General features: G+C 46.1%; 1 protein-coding gene across 8 annotated transcripts in view; it reads right to left on the reverse strand.

The window, feature by feature from the left end:
• The window catches only part of RYR1 (ryanodine receptor 1), a 946,449-nt gene that overhangs the window by 441,277 nt on the left and 479,747 nt on the right, over positions 1–25,425 (reverse strand). For all 8 annotated transcript variants that reach the window (XM_069644325.1, XM_069644324.1, XM_069644319.1 and 5 more), the window contains 4 exons: positions 20,836–20,903; positions 11,602–11,723; positions 1,842–1,891; positions 466–526 (listed from right to left, as the gene is read on the reverse strand). In XM_069644325.1, the coding sequence (XP_069500426.1) occupies positions 466–526; positions 1,842–1,891; positions 11,602–11,723; positions 20,836–20,903 (301 nt within the window). The remainder of the gene's footprint in view (positions 1–465; positions 527–1,841; positions 1,892–11,601; positions 11,724–20,835; positions 20,904–25,425) is intronic.

A 25,425-nucleotide genomic window follows, 5' to 3' on the forward strand; every position in this document is an offset into this window, starting at 1 on the left:
CGGAGACCAGTTTCTAAGTGCAACTCTAGGATTCAAACCTGTGATGCTATGCATTGTCTTGCTTCCAAGACAAACATGTTGCCCCTGAGCTATCCTCACAGTCAGTGGGCCATTGCATGAATGAACAGATGATGAATAGTAAATTCTTGGGCTGCTAGGTGGACAGAAAAAGTGTCAGAAGAATGATGGGATAGGGAACAGATTGTATGATAGATGGATAGAAATATGGAGAGAAGGATTGATGAATAGATGGATACACTAACAATAATGCATTGAAACGGATGGATGAATGAATGGGCCATGTGAATGAAGGAAAGACAGCAACTGACCGATAAATGGATGAATCGGCAGGTCAGTGACCTCCGTTTTGATGGACCATGTCTTTGACGCGAAAACCCCAGCACATGTCCCCCTCTACTTGGATATTTGACAACGCTTGGAGTACCTTTTTAATCACGCTCTTACCTGGCATCCAGAGAACGAGACAAAATATGAAGGCAGTTCACAACAGAGCCAGCATCGGTTCCTGGGGAAGACAGAGAGAAATTCTTCAGCGGCCTGACTAGTGCCAAACTCACCATGACATGGCCCTCTAAGATCACACCCAACCTTTTTATTCCACACCGTTCTGACCTCCCTTCTTCTCACACTACCTTTAACTATACTCAGCTGACAATACCATCAGTTTCACAATAATATTTCCAACATTAGCCTATGTGTTGCTCCTGTTAACCCTAATTACATTCCCCATGAACACACTTAACTATTGTAGTTAATGTGATGCCAGGCCTGCCTGTGCACTCCTCTTGTCTCCTGCCTACAGGATAATCTTGATGGAACACGCTGAATAACCATGCTCCTATTCACGCATTCTGACCCTGAGCGAAAGGTGCTGATTCGCTATTTGCAGAGCCAGAAGGTAGCTAGTTGTGTCTCGTTTTAGCCAAACTTAAACTATAAGGAGAATCCCTGCTTAGTTCTATGGGCACAAAGACGCTTCTAAGCGGGGCCCTGGCATGAACCCGGAGCCCTTTGGAGAATACCATGGGAAGAATGAAGCTGAAAACAAAACACCAAATGACAAACCTAGTAATTAATATGTGGCCATATATTTGCCATTCATGACAGATTACTAGCATGAACCAGGGCCTAAAACCGAGATGCAGAGTTACTTGCATAGTCAGAACGGATATTTACATGTCAAGGTCCTTGGGTGCTGGTCAAGGTCTATGACCTTAATGCCAAGGTATGTGTGCATGATCAAACCAAATGAATAGAATGGTCAGGTCCACGCATGATTTGGACAAAGATTCCTTCTTGGGCAAATGCAGTGAATAATAATCAGAGACAGAGATTAATGATGGAAAGACCTCTGACATTATTTTTAAAGCCTGTTCCTGACACTTGCCCTGGGGCACACACTTTAAGCAAAGGATCTTCAATAGTCATGGTTAAAAACCTGATGTAAATGTTCCAATATGTGTTGAGTGGCGTGTACCCCTGTGACTGTAATGTCCCTAAGTAACTCTTCTCTATATGGTGATGGTAAAAGAGGTACATTAGATATGAGTATGAGTTTTACGGCTCTTGTAATTTCAACCACATCATCCGTCAGTCTATGCACCGCTCAGAAGGTAAAGACTGCTGTGTGTCATAGCACAAGCTGCAATGATCATCGGGGAGGTGAGAAAATAAACAGAAACAGAGAGAAAGACCAGAACAATCAAAAGGCAGGTAGAAAATCTACTAAGATCGTTGGTATGCCCTCCAAGGTTTTTCTTCACATGTGAAAAGCACCATGCATCCTATGTGTCAGTCACACTATGAAAGAGGAAGCTTACCAAAGAGAGAAACACGGTGCCGTACCAGCGCGGCAAGCTTGCAGAAGATGCTGAAAGCAGAGAGAGAGCAAAAGAGAAAGCAGACGAAAGGGAAAGGAAAATAGGAATAAGAGGTGAACAGTGGAAGCAGAGAAAAACAGTGTCCATGAAATGTTCATTTTAAAAATGTATACAGCATATGAAATTCATCAGAACACCTAAAACACACAACATGCACACATGCCTGTAGCTGAATGCATCTTGCTGACGCAACTACGAAAACAACATACATCCTAAAAGTAATTGTAAATAGGTTTCTGAGGCTTGTGGAATCTGCTTTGATCACATGCTGTGCATAGGCAGACATGTAGTGGAAGCTGCAGAGTATTACAGTTTGTTTTTCGAAGTTCGAAAATGGGCGTCGACACAGGGCGTGCCAGTAATACTATCCCTAGTGTGACGTCCACTGTACCCATGATCCCTCACGCGTCTAGGACCCTCAGATTGTTTTTTTCCGTCATACTGGTCGGAAGCATCCCGCGTAGTTCCCTGGCCTTAGCCATCATTTTGCTCAATATTGTAATATTTCACCATTTTCTCCACTCCAACGTTGAGTCATCGACGCCGGCAGAGAAGAAAAACAACTGTCGAGAGCTGCACGACAGAATTGTGCCTCGGAAGGCCGCTGGCCTCGGCCCGGGCCTTGGAAGGCCTCTGGAGGGGTGCGTATGGAGGGTAGCCCTTTCCAATTCTGCCCCAAGTGCAACCGCAAGTACCCTTGGGTTGACAGACACACCACGTGTAACCTCTGCTTGCCGAGGGACCACTCCGAGGCCAATTGCAGAGAGTGTAGTCGGTTTAAACCGAAAACCCTTAAGGACCTTTCGACCAAATGTTGAGCCCACCACGCCAGGCAACAAGAGGCCATGGCAGCGGAGGGCGCCTTCAGCGATGGCAGCGACGCCATGCTTTCGGACGGCGAGGGCAATGTGGCATCGAGAGACAGCCAAGTGCAAGTCCCCGACCTCGGAAGATTGTCTGGCAGGGCAGCTATGGGGAAAACCCCCAGCGACACGAGCGCTACCCACAGCAGTTCCACCAAACACGCAAAGTCCCGATACGCACGTTGAGTTCTCGGAAAGAGGCACACAGAACGGTCCACCGAATCGGTGTCCTCTGGGCGTTCTCGATCTAGATCGCTGCATGACTCCGGCAGCCATACACTGTTGCCAAAAGTGCCTCACTCCCTAAGGTAACAGAGGTTCGATCGTCGGAAGACGAAGCGGACCTCTATCCCCAAGCCGCACTCCATGGTGTCGGCGTAAGCAGACCGCGTGATGGCTGTTCCCGAGTCCCGACCTCCACACTCTAGAGATAGGGACACTACCCCCGAACCTCGACGCCAGACGTCGAAAAGCTCCGAAGGGGCGAAAACACCAGGGAAACATTCTTCTACCCACGGAGAGGGGGGAAAACAACAAAAGAAGCATTGTCAACCTTCTTCTACACCACAGAAGCAGTCAGACAGATCACAGTCTTCTACTCCACAAAAACAGACAGACAAGTCTCAGCCTTCTGTCATTTTGCACAAGACCTCTGCACAAGGCCATAGGTCCAGTCAAGATAAAACAGGGAAACTCTCCCAGGAAAGAGTTATTCCCAGCTCTAAGGAATGGTCTAGTGACGACATATAAAGAGTTATGTCTAGGATGTCAGGCCTTGGCAGACTTCTATGCCAAGAATCCTGAGCACTTCCGCTCCTATACCCCTGACGGGGCTACACCCTCAGGCTCTAGGGACCCGATACCCCCAAGTAAGAAGCCCTGGGTTGAAACACCAACACAAGGTCGGTTTTCAGACCCTTTCTGTATACAGCCCTACTCTCAATATAATGAGGATCCACTTTTTATTGAGGATCCAGATTTGGGCACGTTGGGAGACCAAACTGGGACGGGCTACTATGGGGATGACGAGGACCAACAGGAGGACGAGGGCGACCCAGAAACTTACCTGGTAGACTCCCCAGTAGACAAAGAGCCCCCGGTTACCAACTCCCCTGTTGACAACCAACCTCTTTTGAATGAAGTTTTTTCCAGAGCGGCAGAACACTTCCACATTGACACCCAGGGAGCACAGGAAGAGAGGGACTTTGCCGAAGAATTAGTGGGATAAAGGAGACCTGTTGCCCAGGCCATCCCTATCCTCAAATCTATACAAAGGAGAATAGACCCTTCCTACGTAAATCCTAACCTCACCAGGGCGGTAAACCCCAGGATCGAAAAACTATTCAGGGCAGCCCTATCAGACCCGCTGTACATAAGGGGGCATCTGAAATCGGACTTCCTGGTAGTGACAAACACCCGAAAGAGGGCGGGAACGCCCCTATCATTGTCTGAAGCTCCTCCCGACAAGGAGAGCAAAAAGATTCCTGGTTTAGGTAGGAAAGTAGCCTCTACTTCCGCCTACCAGGCAAGGATTGCCAACTCCACCACCCTACTGGCGAGTTACAACTGCCACCAGTGGGAAGAAGTCGCGGCACTCATCGACTCCGCCCCAGAACCCTTAAAGAGCCAGTTGGCAAGGGTTGCGTCGGAGGGAAGAGCCGTGTCCAGTTGCATCTTAAAAGCAACCTTTGATGCCGCGGATAACGCCGGCAGATTGAGAGCAGAGAGCACTGTTATCAAAAGACATGCTTGGTTAAGGCAATCTGGGTTGAAACCCGAGACCCAAGCATCGTTAATAGACAAACCGGTGGAGCCTGATCTACTGTTCGGCAAGGCGGTAGAGGACTAAAAAATGCCAAGGATGAGTATGAGACTCTTAAATCCTTGGACCAATTAACCAACAAACCCCCGAATCAAAAGGGGAATGGCAATTTTCGTCGCCCACGCGGCCAAAATTCCCAGAGAGAGCTCCAACTATTCCCAGGGGCAGGGTACACCATGGAACAACAACAACCAGCAGTCTACCCAGGGTTATGGCAGGGGTAACAAAAGAGGTCGTGGTAAGGGTAGAGGCAGCCCCAGTAGAAGCGGCGGCACGCCTTCCCCAAAACAGTGACGTTCCGTTCAGGTTCCCTTCTCACGCATCCCCAGTAGGGGGACGCATTTCCAACTTTACCCAAGCTTGGGAAGGGATCACATCAGACAGATGGGTGCTGTCCACAGTGTCCGCAGGATACTGCATAGAACTGTTAGAGCGTCCCCGAAACCACCCTCCACGACAAAAAGTACACTCACTAGACCATCAGAAGATCCTCCTCGAAGAGATTGCCAATCTTCTAGCAAAGGACGCGATAGAACTCGTCCCGGGACACCAGGTAAACAAGGGTATTTATTCAACTTACTTCCTTGTGCCAAAAAAAGATTTGACAATGCGCCAAGTATTGGATTTACGGCCTGCAAACAAGTATGCCAAGCCCCAAATGTTTCGCATGACTACTCTCCAAGAGGTAATCCCCCTCCTAAAAAAGGGGGATTACATGGCAACATTGGACATGAAAGATGCCTATTTTCATATTTCCATATTCCCAGCACACAGAAGATACTTGCGCTTCAAGGTGGACAGTCAGCACTACCAGTTCAAGGTACCGCCTTTCGGGATAGCCTCGGCTCCAAGGGTATTCACCAAGGTACTGGCGGTGGCAGCGGCACACCTACCCAGGGAGGCAATCCCAGTGTACCCTTACCTGGACGACTGGCTCATCACGGGGGAGACCCCAGTAATTTGCAGAACAAACATTCAAAGAATGAACGACCTCCTCTTCGAATTAGTTTTCTCCATAAACGAGAAAAAGTCAAGTCTGGTCCCAAGCACCTCCAAACAGTTCCTAGGAGCTGTCATAAACACACAAGAGGGGTTGGCCTTTCCATCAGAGGAAAGAATTCGGAATATAATTCTGCAAATTCCGCAATATCAGGCCGGTTGCCAGATAATGGTACGCAAAGCAATGTGTTTCCTTGGATTGATGGCGTCATGTATTTACCTGGTCCCCCACTCGTGCCTGCGCATGCGTCCCATGCAAGAATGGTTGGCGAAACAGTGGTCTCAGGCAAGTGGTCAGTGGGACGATCTAGTGGTCGTTTCGCCAACACGTGTACAAAGCCTTCACCGGTGGACAAGAGAAAATCTGTCCAAGGAGAACCCCTTTTACGATCCCGAGATACAGGCGGTAGTCACAACGGACGCATGCCTGTCAGGGTGGGGAGCTGTCACGTCTCCCGTTGCTCGCCCTACCAGGAATCACACGATCACACGCCCCGCACCACACCTACCCGCAAGAGCAGTCCCTGCACACAGAGGGAACCGGCAGTTCGCCCAGCGTGGGAGGACACCAGCCTGCAGCCCCGGTGTCTACCGTCCTTCGTTTCGCTGGCAGTTGCCATGGAAGCGCACTCACGGCTGGCCACGCCCATGGAGACTCCCACAGCAACCCGGAACATCCGGCGTCTCGTGACCACGTGATCACGGCACGCCTCGCATGTCCATGGGACACATCACGTGACTGCCTAACGAGTTCAAAAGCATCCTGACAACACGGGTGCAGCGCTTCACAGCTGATCTCTTGAGGATTGTTTAGCGCTTCTGGTTTACCTTTTTTGATCACGGACCTTGCGACCTTGGACTGCTCAACGGACTTGTCTTGCCTGCTCCTTGGATTTCTGCCTCTTGGAACCCCGCCTTGTTTCCCCCGGCTCCTCGACCTTGGAACACTCTCTCTCGGACTGCCTTTGATCAACCCCTTTGAACCTTGAATCTTGGAACTTGTTTTCGACTTCCTTTGCCTTGCTGGTCCATCTCATCAGACCCAGGTGTGACACACCCACGAGCCGTGCAGAACGTCTCTTCTACTACCATCAACAGACTGCTGTCCTCGCCACGTTTAGAGTACTGCGGTAAGCCTTGTTACTACTGATTGTTACCTGTACCATCCGCACTGCTCCTTTTTAACCCTCACCCATTGCCTTACAGTGGTCAGGGGGTCCTTCCGGTGTTCCTGCTACCTGATTGACGGCTCAACACACCTGTGGCCTCAAAGATTGCACAGGCAGTGTATCATTTCTGCCTGTGCGGTACTTGGGGACGGAGGTACATTAATCTGCACGACCATCAAGATCAGAACAGGAGCACACCATCTCCACCACATAGCTCAGGGTCTCTGGTCTCACTCGGTGGCCAAGAATCATATCAACCTGCTAGAGCTTCTGGAAGTATTCAAAGCGCTCCAAGCGTTCGAGCCCTACCTGTTGAACCAGTCAGAACAGATCCGGACGGACAGCACTACAGCCATGTTTAACCTGAACAAGCAAGGGGGGACTCGTTCGCCAAATCTGTCCCAGCTTGCCAAGAAAATTTGGATATGGGCACTCAGATGGAACATCTTCCTGTCATCTCAACATGTTCCAGGGGATCTCAATTCTCTGGCGGACGCCTTGAGCAGAGATCCCCTCCCAGAGGAACACGAATGGTGTCTACACAGAGAAATCGTAGAAGATATCTTCTCTCAGTGGGGTTACCCCACTATAGACCTATTCGCCACAAGCGAAAACAGACAGTGCCGAGGATTCGCATCCAGGTTACCCCAGCCAGGCTCCCAGGGGAACGCCCTGTGGATGAACTGGTCAGGGATGTTTGCGTACGCTTTTCCACCAACTCCTCTAATCAGGAACGTGGTGAACAAGATGAACAGAGAATCGATGACGCTCGTCCTAGTTGCTCCCATGTGGGCAAGACAACCGTGGTTCCCACACTTATGCAGACTAGCGGGGTGCGAACCCATCAAACTCCCAGGCTGGCACAACCTACTGTCCCAGCACCAAGGTCAGAAAGTGCATCCTCAACCCAACTCAATGAACCTGGCAGCATGGCTCCTGAGGTCATAGAGTTTGGACATCTCAATTTACCGCAGCAATGTATGGACATCCTAAGAGAATCTAGGAAGCCAAACACGAGGCACTGCTACTTTGACAAATGGAAAAGATTTGTTATCTGGTGCCAGAATAAGCAAATCAACCAAGTTGACTGCACTCCTTCCACAAATGTCACATACACATACATGCTCCACCTGCTGGACGCAGGGTTGGTTTTTAATTCACTAAAGGTACACCTGACAGCTCTGTCAGCATACACCACCTCCCATAACAAGGTTTCGTAGTGGAAAGTACCAGTGGTTAAAGCCTTCATGGAAGGAGTAAAGAGACTTCACCCTCCGATTTCTAACCCACCACCAGGATGGGACCTTATTGTGGTGCTATATAAACTCATGGGCTCCCCCATTCGAGCCCATGCATAAAAGCAGTCTCAAACACCTGACTTATAAGACGGCCTTCTTAGTAGCTATTACATCTATAAGAAGGGTCAGCGAAATTCAGGCTCTGTCAGTGCAGGATCCTTTCTTTACGGTTCATAAAGATAAACTGGGTTTACGTACACACCCTAGGTTCTCACCTACGTTCATTTCTAAATTCCACGTGAACCAGTCCATCAAGCTTCCAGCTTTCTTCCAAAACCCTCAAAGCTCGGCTGAGGTGAAACTACACACCCTAGATGTGCATAGGGCGGTCCTATACTATGTAAACAAAACCAGAGCGCTAAGGAAAACAGACCAACTGTTTGTCTCCGTAGCTACAAGCAAAGAGGGAGATCGCGTCTCTAAAGGTTCCATCTCTAAGTGGATTGTTAACTGTATCCAGCTGTGTTACTCCCTTTCTGAAAAAACTTTGCCTTTCACGCCAAGAGCCCACTCTACAAGAGGCATTGGGGCCACTCTGGCTTTCATCGCAAATGTACCCCTTGACAGCATTTGCAAAGCAGCTACTTGGAGCTCTATTCACACCTTTACTCAGCACTACTGCATTGACACCCATTCCAAGATAGATACTCATGTGGGACAAGCGGTTCTAAGATATTTATTTGCTCATGACCCTTCTCACATCCCACCTCCTTCTTCTAACACTGCTCACTAGACTATGCACAGCACGTGATCTAAGCAGATTCCACAAGCCTCAGAAGGGATACATTACTCACCGTAATCGTATTTCTGAAGCTTGTATCTGCTTAGATTCAGATGCGACCCACCCTTCCTCCCCTCTGAGAGAAGGCGCATGGATGCTTGTAGTCTTATCTATCTATCTGCTTGGATTATCTGTACTCACGCTACTCCTCATGCTACCTCATGTCAGAAAAAATACAATTTGAGGGTCATAGACGTGTGAGGTATCATGGGTACAGTGGACGTCACACTAGGGATAGTATTACTGGCACGCCCTGTGTCGACACTTTGAAAAACAAACTGTAATACTCTGCAGCTTCCACTAGATGTCGGCCTATGCACAGCATGTGAATCTAAGCAGATACAAGCATCAGAAATACGATTACGGTGAGTAATGTATCCCTTACCCAACTTTTACTACGTTTCTGGTTTCCTGGCATCCTCTTTAAAGGAAATGCTCCAATTTTTACAGTGCTTTGGGATTGGGATTTAGCATGCCCGTTTGCTTTAAGAGAGTATTTTGTTTTACAATATATTGGGATTCTCATTACATGTTTTTGTTTGTTTTGGGGTATTTGCATTTTTGTACATCCTTTGTGTTAGTTGCTAGAGATTTACAAAGCATGTGCATGCTACCTACATGATTTAACAATGTGTTATGATATTTGCTATTTTTTGTATAAGACGTTATATTTTTCCGACATGCTTACAGTGCCTTAGAATAGAGGTCACAGTTGAAAAAGAATGTTGTCCCTATTTTTTTAATATTTGGAACAGTTTAATATTGCTCAGTATATCTGTTTTTTTTTAACACGTATGGGATATTTTATTTATCTAAAAGCATTGCTGTTTATATTTTCTTTTAGAATTAACAACAGCTGTTTTGTTGTATTGCTTGCTGCCACTGTTGCAACTTTCCAGCACTGTAAATAGCAGGAGACACTATTGCTCTAATCGGTGTATCTCATTTGTGTCAACTGCAGAGGATGAAAGTCTGTCTTGACCTCATTGCCCTGTCAAGATTCAAATCTGTGACCATAGATTTAAGTTTAGGTAGCAGGATGGCAGGGGATGCAGTGTTCACAAGGAGGTTTTGAGAGATCTCTGAGGGGATGATAATGGTTTTAAATGTGGCTAAATGGTGAGCTTGCCACAAGAGGATTGCAAAGGTTTAACAGTATTATTTAGGAATTGTGATTTCCTCAATCATGTAGGATTTGAAACAATTCCTCTGTGCTGTTTTTATGTCTAGGATTTTCACTATAACCCTCATATTGATGGTGCGAGAAATGGCACTAAGGTGGGAAAACACACATAGACAAGCTCTGCATATGTTTTGATGCTGTCAGACCATTTTGATTTAGATTCCCAAGACAAAGTGTGTCATGGAATGGGGAATCTACATTGTGTGTTTATTCAGTCAATGGCGGGAATTTGCTAGCATCCCCTCCACCTGGATCACATTTTAATGTGACCAGAGATGCTTGGATCCCTATATGTTCTACCTACCCTTTTGTTTGTACAAAGTGCAGGCGGAGACCACTGGAATTCATGGTATTATTGGTTGCCACCATGTTTTACAAGGCAGTCATCCTTAAAAATTACAGCCATGCCCCCCAGCTGGAAATGATCAATCTTCGGTAGAGAAGATGCACAGGTGGACACAGATGAGTTCTGGGTCCATTCTGCAGGATGTCATTGCTGGGTCTGAGTATATCAGAGCCGAGCAATGCTGTGTATGCTGGTGGTACCTGGTTCTATTAACAAAATAGGATCACCATTTCTGTTCTAATGAGAGCCTGTAGTCCTTTAAGCAGTTAATGGATAGACAAATTGACGTTTTATCTTTTATTGGGATCTGCAAGCCAAGAAATGTTGTCACTTTAACAAAGTTCTGAGATATTTGGAATGTTTAAAATGCCACACTTGTACACATTCCAGACTTGATGCCATGCAAGCAAGGTGTGACTGAATTTGAAGAGGAGGAGAATGTTATGGGAAGAACATGTCTATCGATGTGATGCCACTTACAGCTGGATCGCTACTTCTGTCTGTGCTCTTTCCCACAAATAGAAACAATGGCAAATCTCCCAGAGCGTGAAAGCACACAGACCCACCCCGATGGTTACTTATCGCTTATTAAACTAAATTGTTTTCATTATTGATCATGACTAAGTGATCAAGATTCAATGTGATAACTCAGTTGATCCAAGCAACAGCTATGTGCCAGTCTGATGGGTTGCGATGTTGAGCGCTGGCAAAGCCAAATCATCTGATCATTTTTGCACAGCAAGTACAAATAAGATTCCATCAGTTTAGGAAATACAAACTGAGTAATGGAATCATTGAAAAGTCAGATAGATATTTGTCATATCTTGTGATCACAAAAGGCAATGCTAGAAAATGATTAGAGCGTAAAAGTGCAGTTGTTTACAATTTTGCTTGGCTTTCTGAAGACAATGACTAAAATCTTTGCCGTGTTAGAAAGCTTGGAGGTGCAGCAATACTTGCAAGGCAGCGATAACAAAACAGGTACACAGCATGCATACTGGTAATCGTAGTATTTAATGCTAATATCCCCTTTAATAACTCAAGAATCCCAGTATGAGAGACACAGCTGTGGCTTTAGCCCCATCCTCTTTAGCATGCCTCAGTGGAAACCAACAGTCCTCATTAGGAGTTCCCAAATAAAGAATCCATTACCTTATTGTGCCGGGTGGAAGATGGCACAATCTAGTACAGTGTTGGATGTGTCTTACAAAGCCTACTTCTCAATGGGAACATTCTTACCTGGCTATCATCTCCTTCTCCTTGTTGGATGCATGCCCTCCACTGCCGAGCAGTTTAGCAGGTGTGGACAGGAAGTACAAGCAGTGATTCTTGAAATACTGGTTGATGAGAGGGAGGAGGATCTGAAAAGGAAGAATAGGCAACGCATGTGATTAATTACACAGGAAAACTGCACACCCAAATCATTAGAGAGCAACCAATGCCATAAGCCAAATAATAAGAGGACCCAGTTGCACCCAAATCTCCTATTAGAATACTGACACAAATTGGAGCACTGGGCCCAATTCTGAGGTGGTGAACTATAACCTCTTCCTCCTAAGCAACAGAATAGAAGAAGAAGATTTTATGATTGGTATTCCTCCAAATGCAAGTGGCTGCTCTATGCCAAGTTGAACCGCTCTTCACTCGGGAGGATAGCTCAAAACCAACGTGCCCGCCTTGGAAGCAAGACGACACGGAGCAACACAGGTTCGATCCCCGGGTCAGCGCTTAGAAACCTCTGGGTATTAAGCGCATTAAAAATGACCCATCATATCATATCATATCACTCTGTCCTGTGACTCTGTTTTTGTGTTGTCCCTGCACTATCATGCCCATGGGGCTCGTTTATGCAGATTATAAATAAAAATAAATAAATACATTTAAAAAAAAACAGGACCACTGGCATATTAAGACACTGTTCTAAAGTGCTGAAGTTAAGCAATATTCCAGGAAGATATTGGAGTACAATCCCACGTGAACATGCTTTGGCCTGAACTGAGGTTTGCCTGTTTCATAAGCACACAAATGAGACAGCTCTCTGACTCAAGTGCTTGTGGTTGATGCTTCAGGGGATGCAACCTCTCCAGACCAGAAGTGACTCTATGACTCATAACAGTCTTAGGCGCCCTGATGCCTCTGTGTGAGCAATGGTCCACTTCGGTGGCTTGCTGTTGAGGTGCTTGATGGTCAGAAAATATTGAATACGACACCCGTTTGGTAACAATATACCGAGGAAAAACAGGCATTTAAAAAAAGACAGAATTGGAAACAGATGCAAGAGAGGATGTATTGTGTTATATTGTATTGTATTGTATTGTATTGTATTGTATTGTAGCAGTCATTTATATAGCGCCTTTTCCCATTAATATGGACTCAATGCACTTGTGGTGGGAACGCCCTCAGGGACTGCAGTCCAGAGTATGGGAAATTCCCATAAAGGCTTAGAATGCGTGTGTGCATTTTGGCCAAGATAAACATTTAGGTGGGCTGGCCAGGCTGCAGTAAGTAACCCAAGAGATCAGGCATGTGAACGGGGGCTGAAGGAGGTCAGGCGAGTGCATGAGTGCAAGAGACTCTTTATGTGTCCAGCTGGACCGAATTCTGTCATAGGGCATCGCTGTATTCTGATGGCAGAGGTGTTGAGGCTTAATCTGGTGTAAGGAGGCTAAAACGTTATGTGCCCAACTGGACCAGATTTGTCGAAGGTCGTCGCTGCATTCTGGTGCATGTGTATGGGCAGCCATGCCTGTGGCAGATGTCTACCAAAGTGGTGCATTTATACCTATCTGAGGCTCGGATGGAGTTTTGTTATTGGCGCCACTGTTTCATCAGGTTATAGATCCACGAAGCGTCATGTACAAGCTATCACAATCTAAGCCTGATAGACTGGTCGTTTTACAATCTTCTAGGTGTGATATCGAGGGTACCCGCTTATCTTTAATTGCAATTCCCTGGCAATACTGATACATATAAGTGCAGTAGACAAGCTAAATAAAGGGTCTTCTAAGTGTAATGACAGAAATGCAGAGGTCAGGGTATCCTAATATCGGGTTCAGGGTAAGGGAATGATTTTTTTAAGGCTTACAATGCAAGTGAGCTTAGGCCGAGATAAGCAGTAAAGCAGGTTGGCTGTGCTACAATAAGCCTCCTAAGTGGTCAGGCATGTGGAAGGTGCTGAGGTGGCCGGGAGTGTGTGCAATGGCAGTGGGTTCGTTTATACCTCTATTTTACTTGTGGACATATCAGTGGTTTATAGACTGTAGAAGATGGTTGTCGTGCACTGTGTATTTAGAGGGATGTGGGTGTCCCTAGGTGGGGCCGCCGTGATTACAGCCAGCTTCCACCTTGTGGAGTGTGACCATGTTCCTGATTGGGGCATTGCATTAGGTCTTACCAGGTGCAAATGACTCGTAGACATGTTCATAGGCAATGGATGACTGATGGCTTCAGGATTTCGTGTTGGCCAGTTGTAGTGCTTAGGAATCGGTTCCAGACAGATTCCAGTAGAACCCCTAAACGAGGAAAGATTAAGACTTCTGCGTGTCAGACCACCTGAGGACTCCTTCAAGGAGTGAAGGAGTGTTGCAAGGGGAGCAACCATGGTCAGGCAGTGACAGGCGATCTTCAGTAGACTAACACAAGAGCAGGACCAGTGCAGCGTCTGTTCATGCAAGAAGGCTGAAAATGCAGAGGCAGGCATTTTGGTTCATAAGATAAAGATCCTCCAAGTTCCAAGAATGCACTCGGAATTGTGATGGCTGCAGTCTGGTAGCCCAGGAGAGAGCTGGTCAGTCCAACGGTTGGTCCAGGGACACTTCTGAATGCTCAGTAGGCACGGATCTTTGAGAATGGTTATTCCAACCGGTCCGGGGGTCGATGCACCGACGAGGAACCTCTTCAGATCAGGACTGAGGAGCAGGGCTTCACCGGGACAGCACTGGAGTCAATGCTGGTCAGATTCAGAGGTCGTCCTTGGGTTGTCTGTGGGCTGCGCTTCTTCATAGACGTCTTGGCTCCACCGATAATCTGTTGAATGGCTGCTGGAGCACTCCTTTTATTCAAGATATGGACTGTGAGCATTCCCAAGGCCACCAATTTTAAGACTCTGCACCACTCAAACTGACAGTGGCTATTCAATCATGGAAGGCCACTGGGCACAAAATCTGCCCAGCAACAGGCATTCAGGCACAAGCGATGTGGATTGGAATATGCCACAGCTTTCCCCTGGAAAATGGATTTTCATATAAGGCATCTCCTGACCTGCGAAAGCAGGAAAAAGGCCAAAGAACAATATCACCAAAGAACAAGGGAAAAACGTTGTGGCAAAGCCGTTTTAGGGCGCTAGCCACCGTTAGTAGCAATTCACAGTAAATGCATAAGTGCACAATTAAAATGTCACAAAAATGGTAAAAATATCACAGCTGCCACCAGCTTGCCTTTGGCACATTGTAAAAGTTACCAAAAGCCATTACATAAAATGTTATGAGTATTTACCACACTTCACTGTAAGGTAATGTGTGCCGTGGGAAAATACAATAATTCGCAAAGAGAGACATGGGGGGGGGGGTCATTAGGAGTTTTCCGGCCTCCTACTGTGAATTCCGCAAGGTACTCAAAAGAAGCGTCAGAACCTGTTCCCGTCTTATTTATGGGAAGAAAGGGTTGGGTGATGGATCAAATAGAATACTAAAAACATGTTAAGGCCCCAAAACCACATCACTCTCCCAGGCACAGACGTTCTCCCAACAACGTCAAACACACGTCAGCCTTTTAAAGCAGATATTTATATCTGTCATTTAAATTGCACTTCATGCTGGATTCCTTCCACTTCTATGTGCTGTGTGAGATCAAGCACCCACAGCAGACAAACACACGACACCATATTCTTGGTGGGCAGTGGCATGCTGACACATATAGCTGGAGGCAGGGTGTACATCAAAATGATTTGGGGCATGCAGATATTGGCTTTGTTGACGGGAGGCACTCCTGATTGTGGGCGACTAAAACACAATGTAACACTGAAAAGGGATGTCTGGCCGGTACTGAAAGAATTACAAACCACTAACAAGGCCTGCCGCAACACTAGTTTTCTCAGCCTCCAAATCCATTACACAAGGGGGAAAACAATGGTCTGGAGGGTTGCTCAGAGCCTTCAAAACATATCAACCTCCAGTTTCGCTTATGTCACCCAGAGGGGGACAAGTATGCCCAGATATGGGTGCTCAGTCTGCTCTGCCAAAAGTCCCGAGCTACATCTCAATGATGACACTCAATGAGGTGAAAAAATGTCTGGGGTTGCCTGTGCTCTCGTTCAGAAGGGTTGTGACGTAGCAGTTCGGGCTGGCCTGACCCTTCTGTGTAGGACTAGCCTAACTTTCAGATGGACATTCCACTTCTGTAATGGCATAGCAGGCTAAAAAGCAATGGTCTTGAAGACTGCGGAGAACAATGCCATTGGTTATTATTAATACAAAACATGCCATTGGTTATGATTAATTCAAAACCTTCCAGCCATCAACCTTCAGTTCTAGTTGACTCAATCATAAGACATAGATGACAAAGCACTCCGAGTGGCTCCACTGCACCTCCAAGTGAATGTATGCTCTTAAACACCTATGGTTACCAAATTAATATGTATCACTGGCTACACACTGCACCAGTCCTGCGCTTTGCTTATCATTTTGACTGGAGTCCATTTCATTTAATTGAAGTGACCCAGGACTACCACTTTTTGAATGCAGTTGATGGAGAAACGAGAGGCCAGGTTTGAAGCATGGTGTCTGGCAACCTTACCTCAGTGCCTAGATATTAGACGAACATGTCTTTACACATTTTAAGTCTTCAGATGTGCATCACTTTGTGGGTTGTCAGCGAATGAGCGTTGTGCTCAAAGGAATAGTTGCATCCAAGCTGAGAGAAAAGAGGCATTATGAAAATGAAAGCTACATAACAAAACATGCCCGAGTACTGCATATCATCAACCGAAATGCAATCACGTTTAGTCTGTTTGGTGCAGACGTGGGTGACTGCGGAAATTGCGCCAGAGATGGGTGCATCCTTAACTCCTGCCATTCTGGGCCACACTTACAGAGTTAGAAGGAAAACAATTCTCCATGACAATGGTTTCATGGCAGTTGGTTTGTTTGTGCTTTGGCGCCCCCATCATTATGGCAAGTTGTGTGAAGTGCAATGGGAGGGAAGGTGCCATTGTAAAATAAGGAATGTACAGCGAGGCCTGCTCCTTCCAGGTCAAGAGAAGCCATGGCCCAGCTTTGCTCTATTTAAAAGGGACTTACGTTAAAATAACGAAAATAAACGACGAGGCTGAAAACACCGATTCCAGTCCACATCCGTGCCAAAGTGTGTCTGCTACAGGGCAGATGTGGTGGCCGCAGTGTGTCCAATGACTTCCTTTCCCTGCCTCTCTTCTCACTAATTTGCAGCCTGCTCCTCCTCGCTGGTGACCTCTCGTCAAATGCCCTCACTCTGGGACTCTAGATGTTGCTATTTATACCAGTTGATTGGGACATTGGGGCAACGGGATTGCACTGGGAACACTGGTTCCCGGCCTGTCTGGTGGGCACCTGATCCTGCCGTGCTCCGCTGTATGCAGTGTGCATTCACGTGATGCCATAGTCCCTGTGCTGTGTGTGTATCTTCCAGGGATCGCTGTGAATTCCTCATAAGTCGGCAAGTGTGTTTGCGATAATAACACCCCATTCATTCTCCAGAGTTGCACACTTCCGGCGTGGTCCATCCCTGTGGAGGGAGATTGTTGCTGGTACTTTCTAAGATCACAAAGGTAAAGGGGTCCTCATTGCGGAGGAGGAGCGATGTGGCTGGGTCGAGACATCAGGATGGGGCTGGGTGAGAAAGCCTCTATTCCCTACGGTCAATCAGACCACTACCCTTAGTGTGACAACGTGCATACAAGAAATTTAAACGAGCCAGAGAAAAGAGGTGCACCAAAAGTGGGACCAAAATGCTGGCAAAGGATGGAAGCCACCAGAGAAAGAATGGGACGAGCAAGGAGCCGAAGTCAACGAGCATCAGTGGCATGAATCACATGAGGGCTTAATAACATGGATGCTCAAGGGGGAGGTTGTCATCCCCATTGCCAAGTCTGACGCTGGCATGCGCCTTACACAAGGAGATATTTCTCCACGCGGGGCCGGTGATTTAACTGATTGTGAAGCCTTATGTTCTCTTACAATTAGGGTTGACATAGGGCCAGTATTTCATCAACACAAGCAGCGTTTTTTCGACACAGGAATGCCAAACAAATAAGGTAAATGAGCAGAAGACAGTATTTGCTTTCAGCTTATAAAGGTCATACTAGAGAACCCTCTGTGAGCAGTTAGGTAAGTTCTTGATGAAGCCAAATTAAGTGACAGAGCAGCAGCAGAAAACATGTCCATTGTAAGCCTGAGCACATGGGAGGCCTACTCTACAAAACCTGAATAAATGACTGTTATTATTTTCTTCAAGATGGAAACCTTAGCAGAAGCTATGTAATGTAGTATGACAAATGACTGATATGGACAAAACTAGAGAGGGTGCGCCAAAGCAGAGATGTATCGCTGTGCCCAGCATCCCTGAGACAACAGCCATTTAGCGAACCATATAAATACTGATGGAGATGGGATCACTTTATTATAAGAGATGATAAAGATGAACTGCCAGTGTTCTCAAGAGCCTGCCCGGGTTTTCCTGCTAGGTAATTGTGCAGCAGGGGCTGCCTGCATGACTGTGGTAAATTCAGACTGATAGATCTGTCTTTTCCATTAAGTTAGAAGGTAATGGGATACGGAATGTATAACCGGCTCCCGGGGTCTCTTCATTGGTGTTTTCTCAGCAGTTGAGCAACCATTCAGAATTCCTGACGGGTAGCTGGAAACCCCAGCAAAGGCACAATAAGACTGTACAATATCTATAATAACTCTGAAACCACTCAGATCACACTTCACACCTATAAGATATATTCCTTCACAGTCACAGATGGAGAGGCAACGGGAATGTATATACCCAAATAACAATAGAATAATGAGGTAGACTGCTAAACAGATATGTTCCCACCAAAATGATCCCAAATTCCAGGGAAAATCCCAGCCCCAAAACATGTCAATCTAGAAAAGATGATGCTGTTTGAAAAATATAAGATCCACCGGCCTCATATAATCCCCTCGGAGCTCTGCCTCTCTTTCAAAGGACAACTTCAGCACGAGTCATTCCCGCCCCTGACCTGCACAGTACTCCACTGCTCTTCGCCTGCTATTGATCTACTGTAATACAGGATCATCAGTCCCCGATTCATATTTCTATATACATAACTAAATGTGATCAATAAATCAATAGAGTCAATTGGAAGAGTCAATTGTAATTCCATCAAACCAACACAACAAAAACTGCAAAAAGTCAGATTAAAGGAAGGAAGATATGGGGTCAATCTGTGAACTCCTTTATGTGTATCATCAGACCCGGTCCCCATTTGACCTCAATCCCCGCTAATGCCTCGCTCAGCTGCACTCTGAACTATTTCAAAGCGAGCATATTCTTCCGGACCCATTACTCCACCAGCCCGTGCGCCACTTTCCATTTTGATCTGCACCAGACGTCCATGACGCACTAAATACACATATTGTTGCTTCATATCAAACTATTTCACAGACTCCCATATATTGTCCCTGTTCCAAACCAGCTGATTTGGGTGACAGGAGACAACTCTTGCCACTCCCCCTTCCTCACCAGATACCTCGCCGCATATCTGACTCATGGAACAATTGTGTACAAAGCACATTTACACAATGTATGCCTGGACCATGAAGTGACAGAGAACACGCCGACCCTCCCACACAGACATTGACCTCATAGATTGACCCAAAGGACAGAAGACACAACTAATGGCTCACCATGGTGCATGTCTATTTCACGTGCTGACCTATACAAGAAACATGCTTAGGATGTCTTTTTCACACCTTGGAATGGTGGCTCACACCTCACATGTCCTCAAAGGCCACATACACTAAAGTGGTCTAGTGTGCATGCCTGGAAACCATCACTTGAATTTTAACATATGTCATTCTGGCCCAAAACACTCATTATCAAATTTGTGAGCCTATGTACCTTAGGTATTTGCTAGTACAGGAAATGTTCCACGGATGCTCAATTACTAGGGTGATTATAGATAGCATGAAACACATAAAAACTCAAATATAGGCTGGTTGTTGACACATTTGTCTAATACAGAAGATTGAAAAATCCAGATCTTGCTCACGCCAAGCCATTTCACTGATCCTATCTTGTGAATTTAGCCAGTCCACCCTTCGATACTGTAAACACTGATGCGTTGCCATTGAGTGATCGAGGGGATAGAAGTGAAGCCCCCCCACCTCAAAGATAACTAGTTCATGGGATGATTGTAATGCATGATTGACCCAGGCATGGGGGAATCCAGAGGTACAGAGTACATATTCTGCTCCTCCGCAGAATCCTGATTAACTGCCCAAAACATATTACACAGACACACGTGCCTGCATTTCTGAGAAGCCCTCTTCACCGCCGCTCCCTCCAAAAACACACACATATCTGCCTAAGGAGCCTTTCCATCTGATAAGCCCTGCTTCACAGATGGATGTTTTATGGGCTAATCTAAGGGCCTGTGTATAAGCCCTTTTCCAGACATTCCAGGATCATAAAAGGGGCTTATCCAAGACACATGCCAACTCTTCCCTTCAACATGAAGACTTAAAAAGGGCTGTTCCAGAGATGCTTGGTTAACCCCAAAGAAACATGCTTCATGACTCATTCAGAGCCCAGGGGGTTGGGTTAGGTTATCACCAAAGATGCATGCTCCATGGGTTAATTCACAGGACATGCGGCTAAATAACAACCACACATGCATGATGCATGGACCAATTCAGAAGGTAGAAGCCTAGACTACACCCTCTAGCACATTTTCAGTGTGCGAATTCAGAGGGTAGGATGCCAGGTTACACTCACAAATGCATAGCTCATGGGTTTATTCAGGCATTCAATGTTACAATACTCCCACCAATGCATTCTTCATGGGCTAAGACTGAAGCCCGAAGGCTGGGATGCCAACACAAATGGAAGCTCCAATGGCTAATTCAGATACCAGGAGACTGGGATAACCTCACAGATGAATGCTTCCTGTGCTAACCCAGAACCCAAGATTCCAGTCAGTCCTCCCAGAATCATGCTTTGTGGGCAGGTTCAGACAGCAGAAGCATAAGTTACCGCTAGAGATGCATGCTTCATGGGCCCATTCAGGGGCTAGCCAGGATCATCTTACAGATGAGCATGCCATGGGACAATTCAAATGGTAGAACACTACATTTCCCCCTGCAAAGGCATGGGTAATGTTTCCGGGCTAATCCAGAGACAATATACCCCCAGCAACCTATACAATGGGTAGGTTCAGAGCTTACACGGTAGATTAAATGACTAACTCACCTTAGCAAAGAATTTTATTTCTTGTTCATGAGGAGATTTTTCCATACGTCCACTGCTGACCACAGCCTCTGTGGGAGACAGAATGCATGAAGGTGGTATGCAAGTATTATGGCAGCCCCTCATCTTTGAGGTCACATCTGTCCATGACAGCGTATGGATACCAAGGGCGACAGGCCCATTACCATTTGTAAAACACCAGATCACGCAGCACACAATATCACTCAGCTTATTGCAGTGTGTATGTCTGAAGAGAGATAGACAAGACAGACAGCAATAGAGAGACAGGGATAGAGCAGAGACAGGAGGGAGAGAGATATACAAAGACGAAAGGGGAAAGAGAGGGAGAGAGTGAGGGGGAGAAAGAGAAGGAGAAATAGTGAAACTGGGAGCCCCCCCCCCTGTTGTGTAGTGACCTTCTGTGTGTGTGTGTCTGGTGGATCAGTCCCACGTCGGATTGTTTCCGCAATTGGTAAAGGAGGTAGCGCCTTCATAAGTGATATTTTTCATATATGTTGTTGTGCCAAAAACTGGAATTTGTCATTCACAAGGAAGATATGAAGCGGCACAGTTGAAGTTGCGTAACGCACGTTACAAAAAAGAAGCAAAAGCACTGTATCCTTTACTATTAAGTCAAGTTGTGAGTCAGTTGTAACATGTTTGAGGATTTCCAGGTTAAGGGTGTGGATCACCCATGGACTTTTAGTAAAGTTAGTGATATGTTTATTAAGTCAACATGCAGATCGAAGTAAGCCATAAAGAAGAGGTGAAGTGCTGAGTCTGTGTTGTATCAAATGGAGTTGCATGTGGAAGAGTGGGCTAGTATAATCTTTTTGAGGATTTTCAGAAGTTTAGTTGCCATTGCATATAGGGTCAAAAGATGACCATGGACTTTTAGGACGAAATTATAAGATGTTTTAGTATACTGCAGTAATAACATTGCTATTTTTGCTGTGTAAATACAGACATGTAAATGTGCCTGACTCTATTGAGGTTGGATGTGAATTGGATGCACAAGGACCAAGGACTGTTATGAGATATAGTATGAGTCAGGTTGTCACTGCAGAGGTAGTGCCTCTGGTGTGGAGTGACACTGAGGTAGTAGTAAGAAATAGCGACTCTGGTGTGTGTGTCTCACAATTGTAATTAAAAGAGGTAGCGCCTCTGGTGTGACTGTCGCTAGGTAGTGGTGAGAGGTAGCACCTCTGGTTTGGGTTGCACTAGCAGCATTTGAGTGAGGTAGCGCCTCTCATAAGTGTGTCATTAGTGTATTTTGTGGGAGGTAGCGCCTCCGATGTATGCATCATGATAGAGAGAGGTAGCGCCTCTGGTGAGTGTGATGCGAGTGTATGTGAGGGAGGTAGCGCCTCCGGTTTGTGTAGCACAATTTGTACTTTAGAGAGGTAGCGCCTCTGATGTGCATGTCACTAAGGTGTTTGAGGGAGGTAGCGCCTCCAGTGTGAGTGTGCTTGAGAGAGGTAGCGCCTCTGATTGTGAGTGTCACCAGGGTATTTGAGGGAGGTAGCGCCTCCGGTTATTGCAAATAACTGTATTGGAGAGAGGTAGCGCCTCTGGTGTGCATGGACGCAAGTGTATGTGAGGGAGGTAGCGCCTCTGATTTGTGGAACACTGTGATGTGCGAGAGGTAGCGCCTCTGCCAGTATGAAGTAGGGAAGGGATCTGAGTGGATCAGTCCCACGTCGGATTGTTTCCGCAATTGGTAAAGGAGGTAGCGCCTTCATAAGTGATATTTTTCATATATGTTGTTGTGCCAAAGACTGTGCTTTCTCCCGACGGTGGGTATGGCATGGTAGACTCTTGTAATGCTGCCATTGGGTTGTCAGTGGTCAAATGCTGGGTACGCAGATGAACTTGGGAAGTCTGGCCAGTGTCTCATGGTTTTCTGTGGTATTTGAATGTATTGGCTAAGTTGGTTGCACCTGCTAGGCTGAGTCTATTTGGAATGATGTATTGTTTTTTGCCTTCTGTGTGTGTGTGTGTGTCTGGTAAGGGAAGAAGATGTGTTGTGTAGTGACCTTCTGTGTGTGTGTGTCTGGTAAGGGAAGGAGATGTGTTGTGTAGTGACCTTCTGTGTGTGTGTGTGTCTGGTAAGGGAAGGAGATGTGTTATGTAGTGGCTGTCTGTGTAATGCTGTCTTGCTGTGAGTCTGTGATGTCACATGGAATGTTACTGTGTAGATGGTGGAATGTTTATCTGAGGGTTCCATACTGAGGCAGGCAGTTAGAGCTCCACTGCCTGGGTGATGGGGCCAGTGCTGGTTATACCCCATACTCTCATGTATTTATTCTTCTTGTAACCATGTCTTAAGTTCCTGTAATAAACCTTATGTGTAAACCAAGTAAGCCATGGATGCCACTTCGTAACCCCCCCCCACACACGCACCCAGTTAACAACAGAGTGAGAAACATGGAATGTAAGGGAGTACGGTGAGCAATTGCAATGAGCTAAGAGGAAAGGAGAGGCGAGTCAGCTAGGGAGGAAAAAGAAAGCAGAGGAGTGAAACGCAAGACCAGAGAGAAAAGAGGCAGTGAGTTGCAATTTGATACGTTAAAGGTCCGGGAAAGTTAAACAAGCATTGGCAAAGCCATTTTCGGGCTTTTGTGTAGTTATGGCATTCATATAAAGGTACTACATGGCCATAAAATCACAACAGCTGAAACATTAAATGATTACCCAGGGATGTGATTTCAGCTCCTGGAAAATACCTTCCTAATATCTCAAGCCAAAACGTCTGGCTTTGTCTTTGCTTGTTTTAACAGGCCATCAGTGCACGGAACATATCTAAATCAAGTGGCTAAATGCGCACTTGATTAAGACCTTTTTATTACACCAGTAGCTATTACAGCTGCAATTAAGCCATTACTTCTCAGCAGACTGCTTAAAAAAACACTGGCAGGGGAAAGATCGATTTGACTACCTGTGTTTTGTGTGGGAAGGGGCAAGGAGTCGGAGGGAATGACTCCAGGAATTTGCATGGCCCTGGGCGGTCAATGGGTGGGTAAATAACCAAACAACACCCACAAGCTGTGTGGCCCTCCTCACATGTCATCTCCCTGCTACCTGCACTGCAATAGTTTTGGCTTATAGGTAGGTGGCACTTAAGCGCCACATAATAGCCAAAACTAAAAATTGAGGGAAAAGCAGAGGGAGAAGGAAATAAGTAGATAGGACAGGCCAGGAAAAGAAGACTGAAAAAAGAGGCTGACACTTTAAGAGATTTTGCAGCAGGGCCCAAACGGGTGAGCAACCTTCACTTACTATCCGTGCACATATACCTGTGTATCACCAAACACAGCTGCATAGGTTTTACCTTCCATTACACAGAGATTGCTGTAGCACTATATAAGCTCTTTGAGGATGGCAGGCTGGATTTTATGAAGAAGGAAAAACAAGTACTAAGAGGGAATTAATCACCATGAAGACAATTTTTCACTTCTTTGTCATCCCACTCTACCTCCTTCCCAATTGGCTAGAACCAGACTATAAAATCCACATAATACACTGGTGGCAGGAGACAACATGTACAGAGCAGACACGATGTGAAGAACTTCATGGCTGAACGATGCATCCTTTCTAGGGGATGTACTCAATGCATAATGCTTCAGGAACACGTTAATGGTGTAGCTCTGTTTTGCCATTGCTACCTCACATAGCAGCAGACACATGAAATAAGTGCATGCCTTTGAAAGTTCATCCATGCCTCCTTGACCCTGGGTAAGTGAACCCGGTGTCCATGTAGCATCTCCATTTCACATGGCACAAACAATCTGGCAATAGTTGCCTTAGCAACAGTAGTGCCAGAAGACAATCTATAATAGGTAACAAAGAGATTATCCAAGTTCCCATATGATTTTGTCTACTCGATGCAAAACTATAATGTTTTTGGGGGAAGATTTTACTTTGTACAGCTTTCCCTCCATAAGACATCAGGGACTCTATTATTTGTGCTATGGTTTTGAGACTTTCCTGACCTTTGGAGGTAAGAGAAGCTTTTTTCCTCCACTTACCTTGCTAGGTTTCTCTGTTTTCTGGGCACTGATCAGTCTGTATGGCTATCAGTGCATGATAACTCTGTTCTCCTTTGTAAAGTTCTTTGTTTATTTTTCCAGCACATATCACCTTGAGTGAAGTGCAGTCGGGACTCTTTATGTCCCTGTAACTATGTTTTAGCTACGTTTTGGTTATATGCAAGATGGGCTGGTGGCAGTGGATATTTGTACAGTGTTTTATTTTGTGCAGTCTTGTGCACTTTTGCATTTTACCGCTTCATGCCATATAGAGTACCATATATTCTAAATTGGCTGTGCCTTGGCTGTGCCATGAGATTTACGCATGTTCTATGGCCATTTTGTCTTTTGACCTTGTTCCTGTACTGGGGTGGTGAGATTTTCCATGTACGGTAGGCCCTCTGCCATGGAGAGCTCCAGCTTTCGCAGGTAAAGTGGTGGTCTGTATGTGCGGCTGGATATTTCTGCCCATGTGTCAAGGCTAGGACAAAGAAGGATGGTCCCCTAGGCCCATCAGTGATGAGAAAGAATTAGTCATGAATTGACTCTCAACAGGGCAACGATC

This window comes from Ambystoma mexicanum, chromosome 2p, assembly GCF_040938575.1.
Source record: "Ambystoma mexicanum isolate Mex_15411 chromosome 2p, UKY_AmexF1_1, whole genome shotgun sequence".
In the NCBI taxonomy this organism is placed as follows: Eukaryota; Metazoa; Chordata; class Amphibia; order Caudata; family Ambystomatidae; genus Ambystoma; species Ambystoma mexicanum.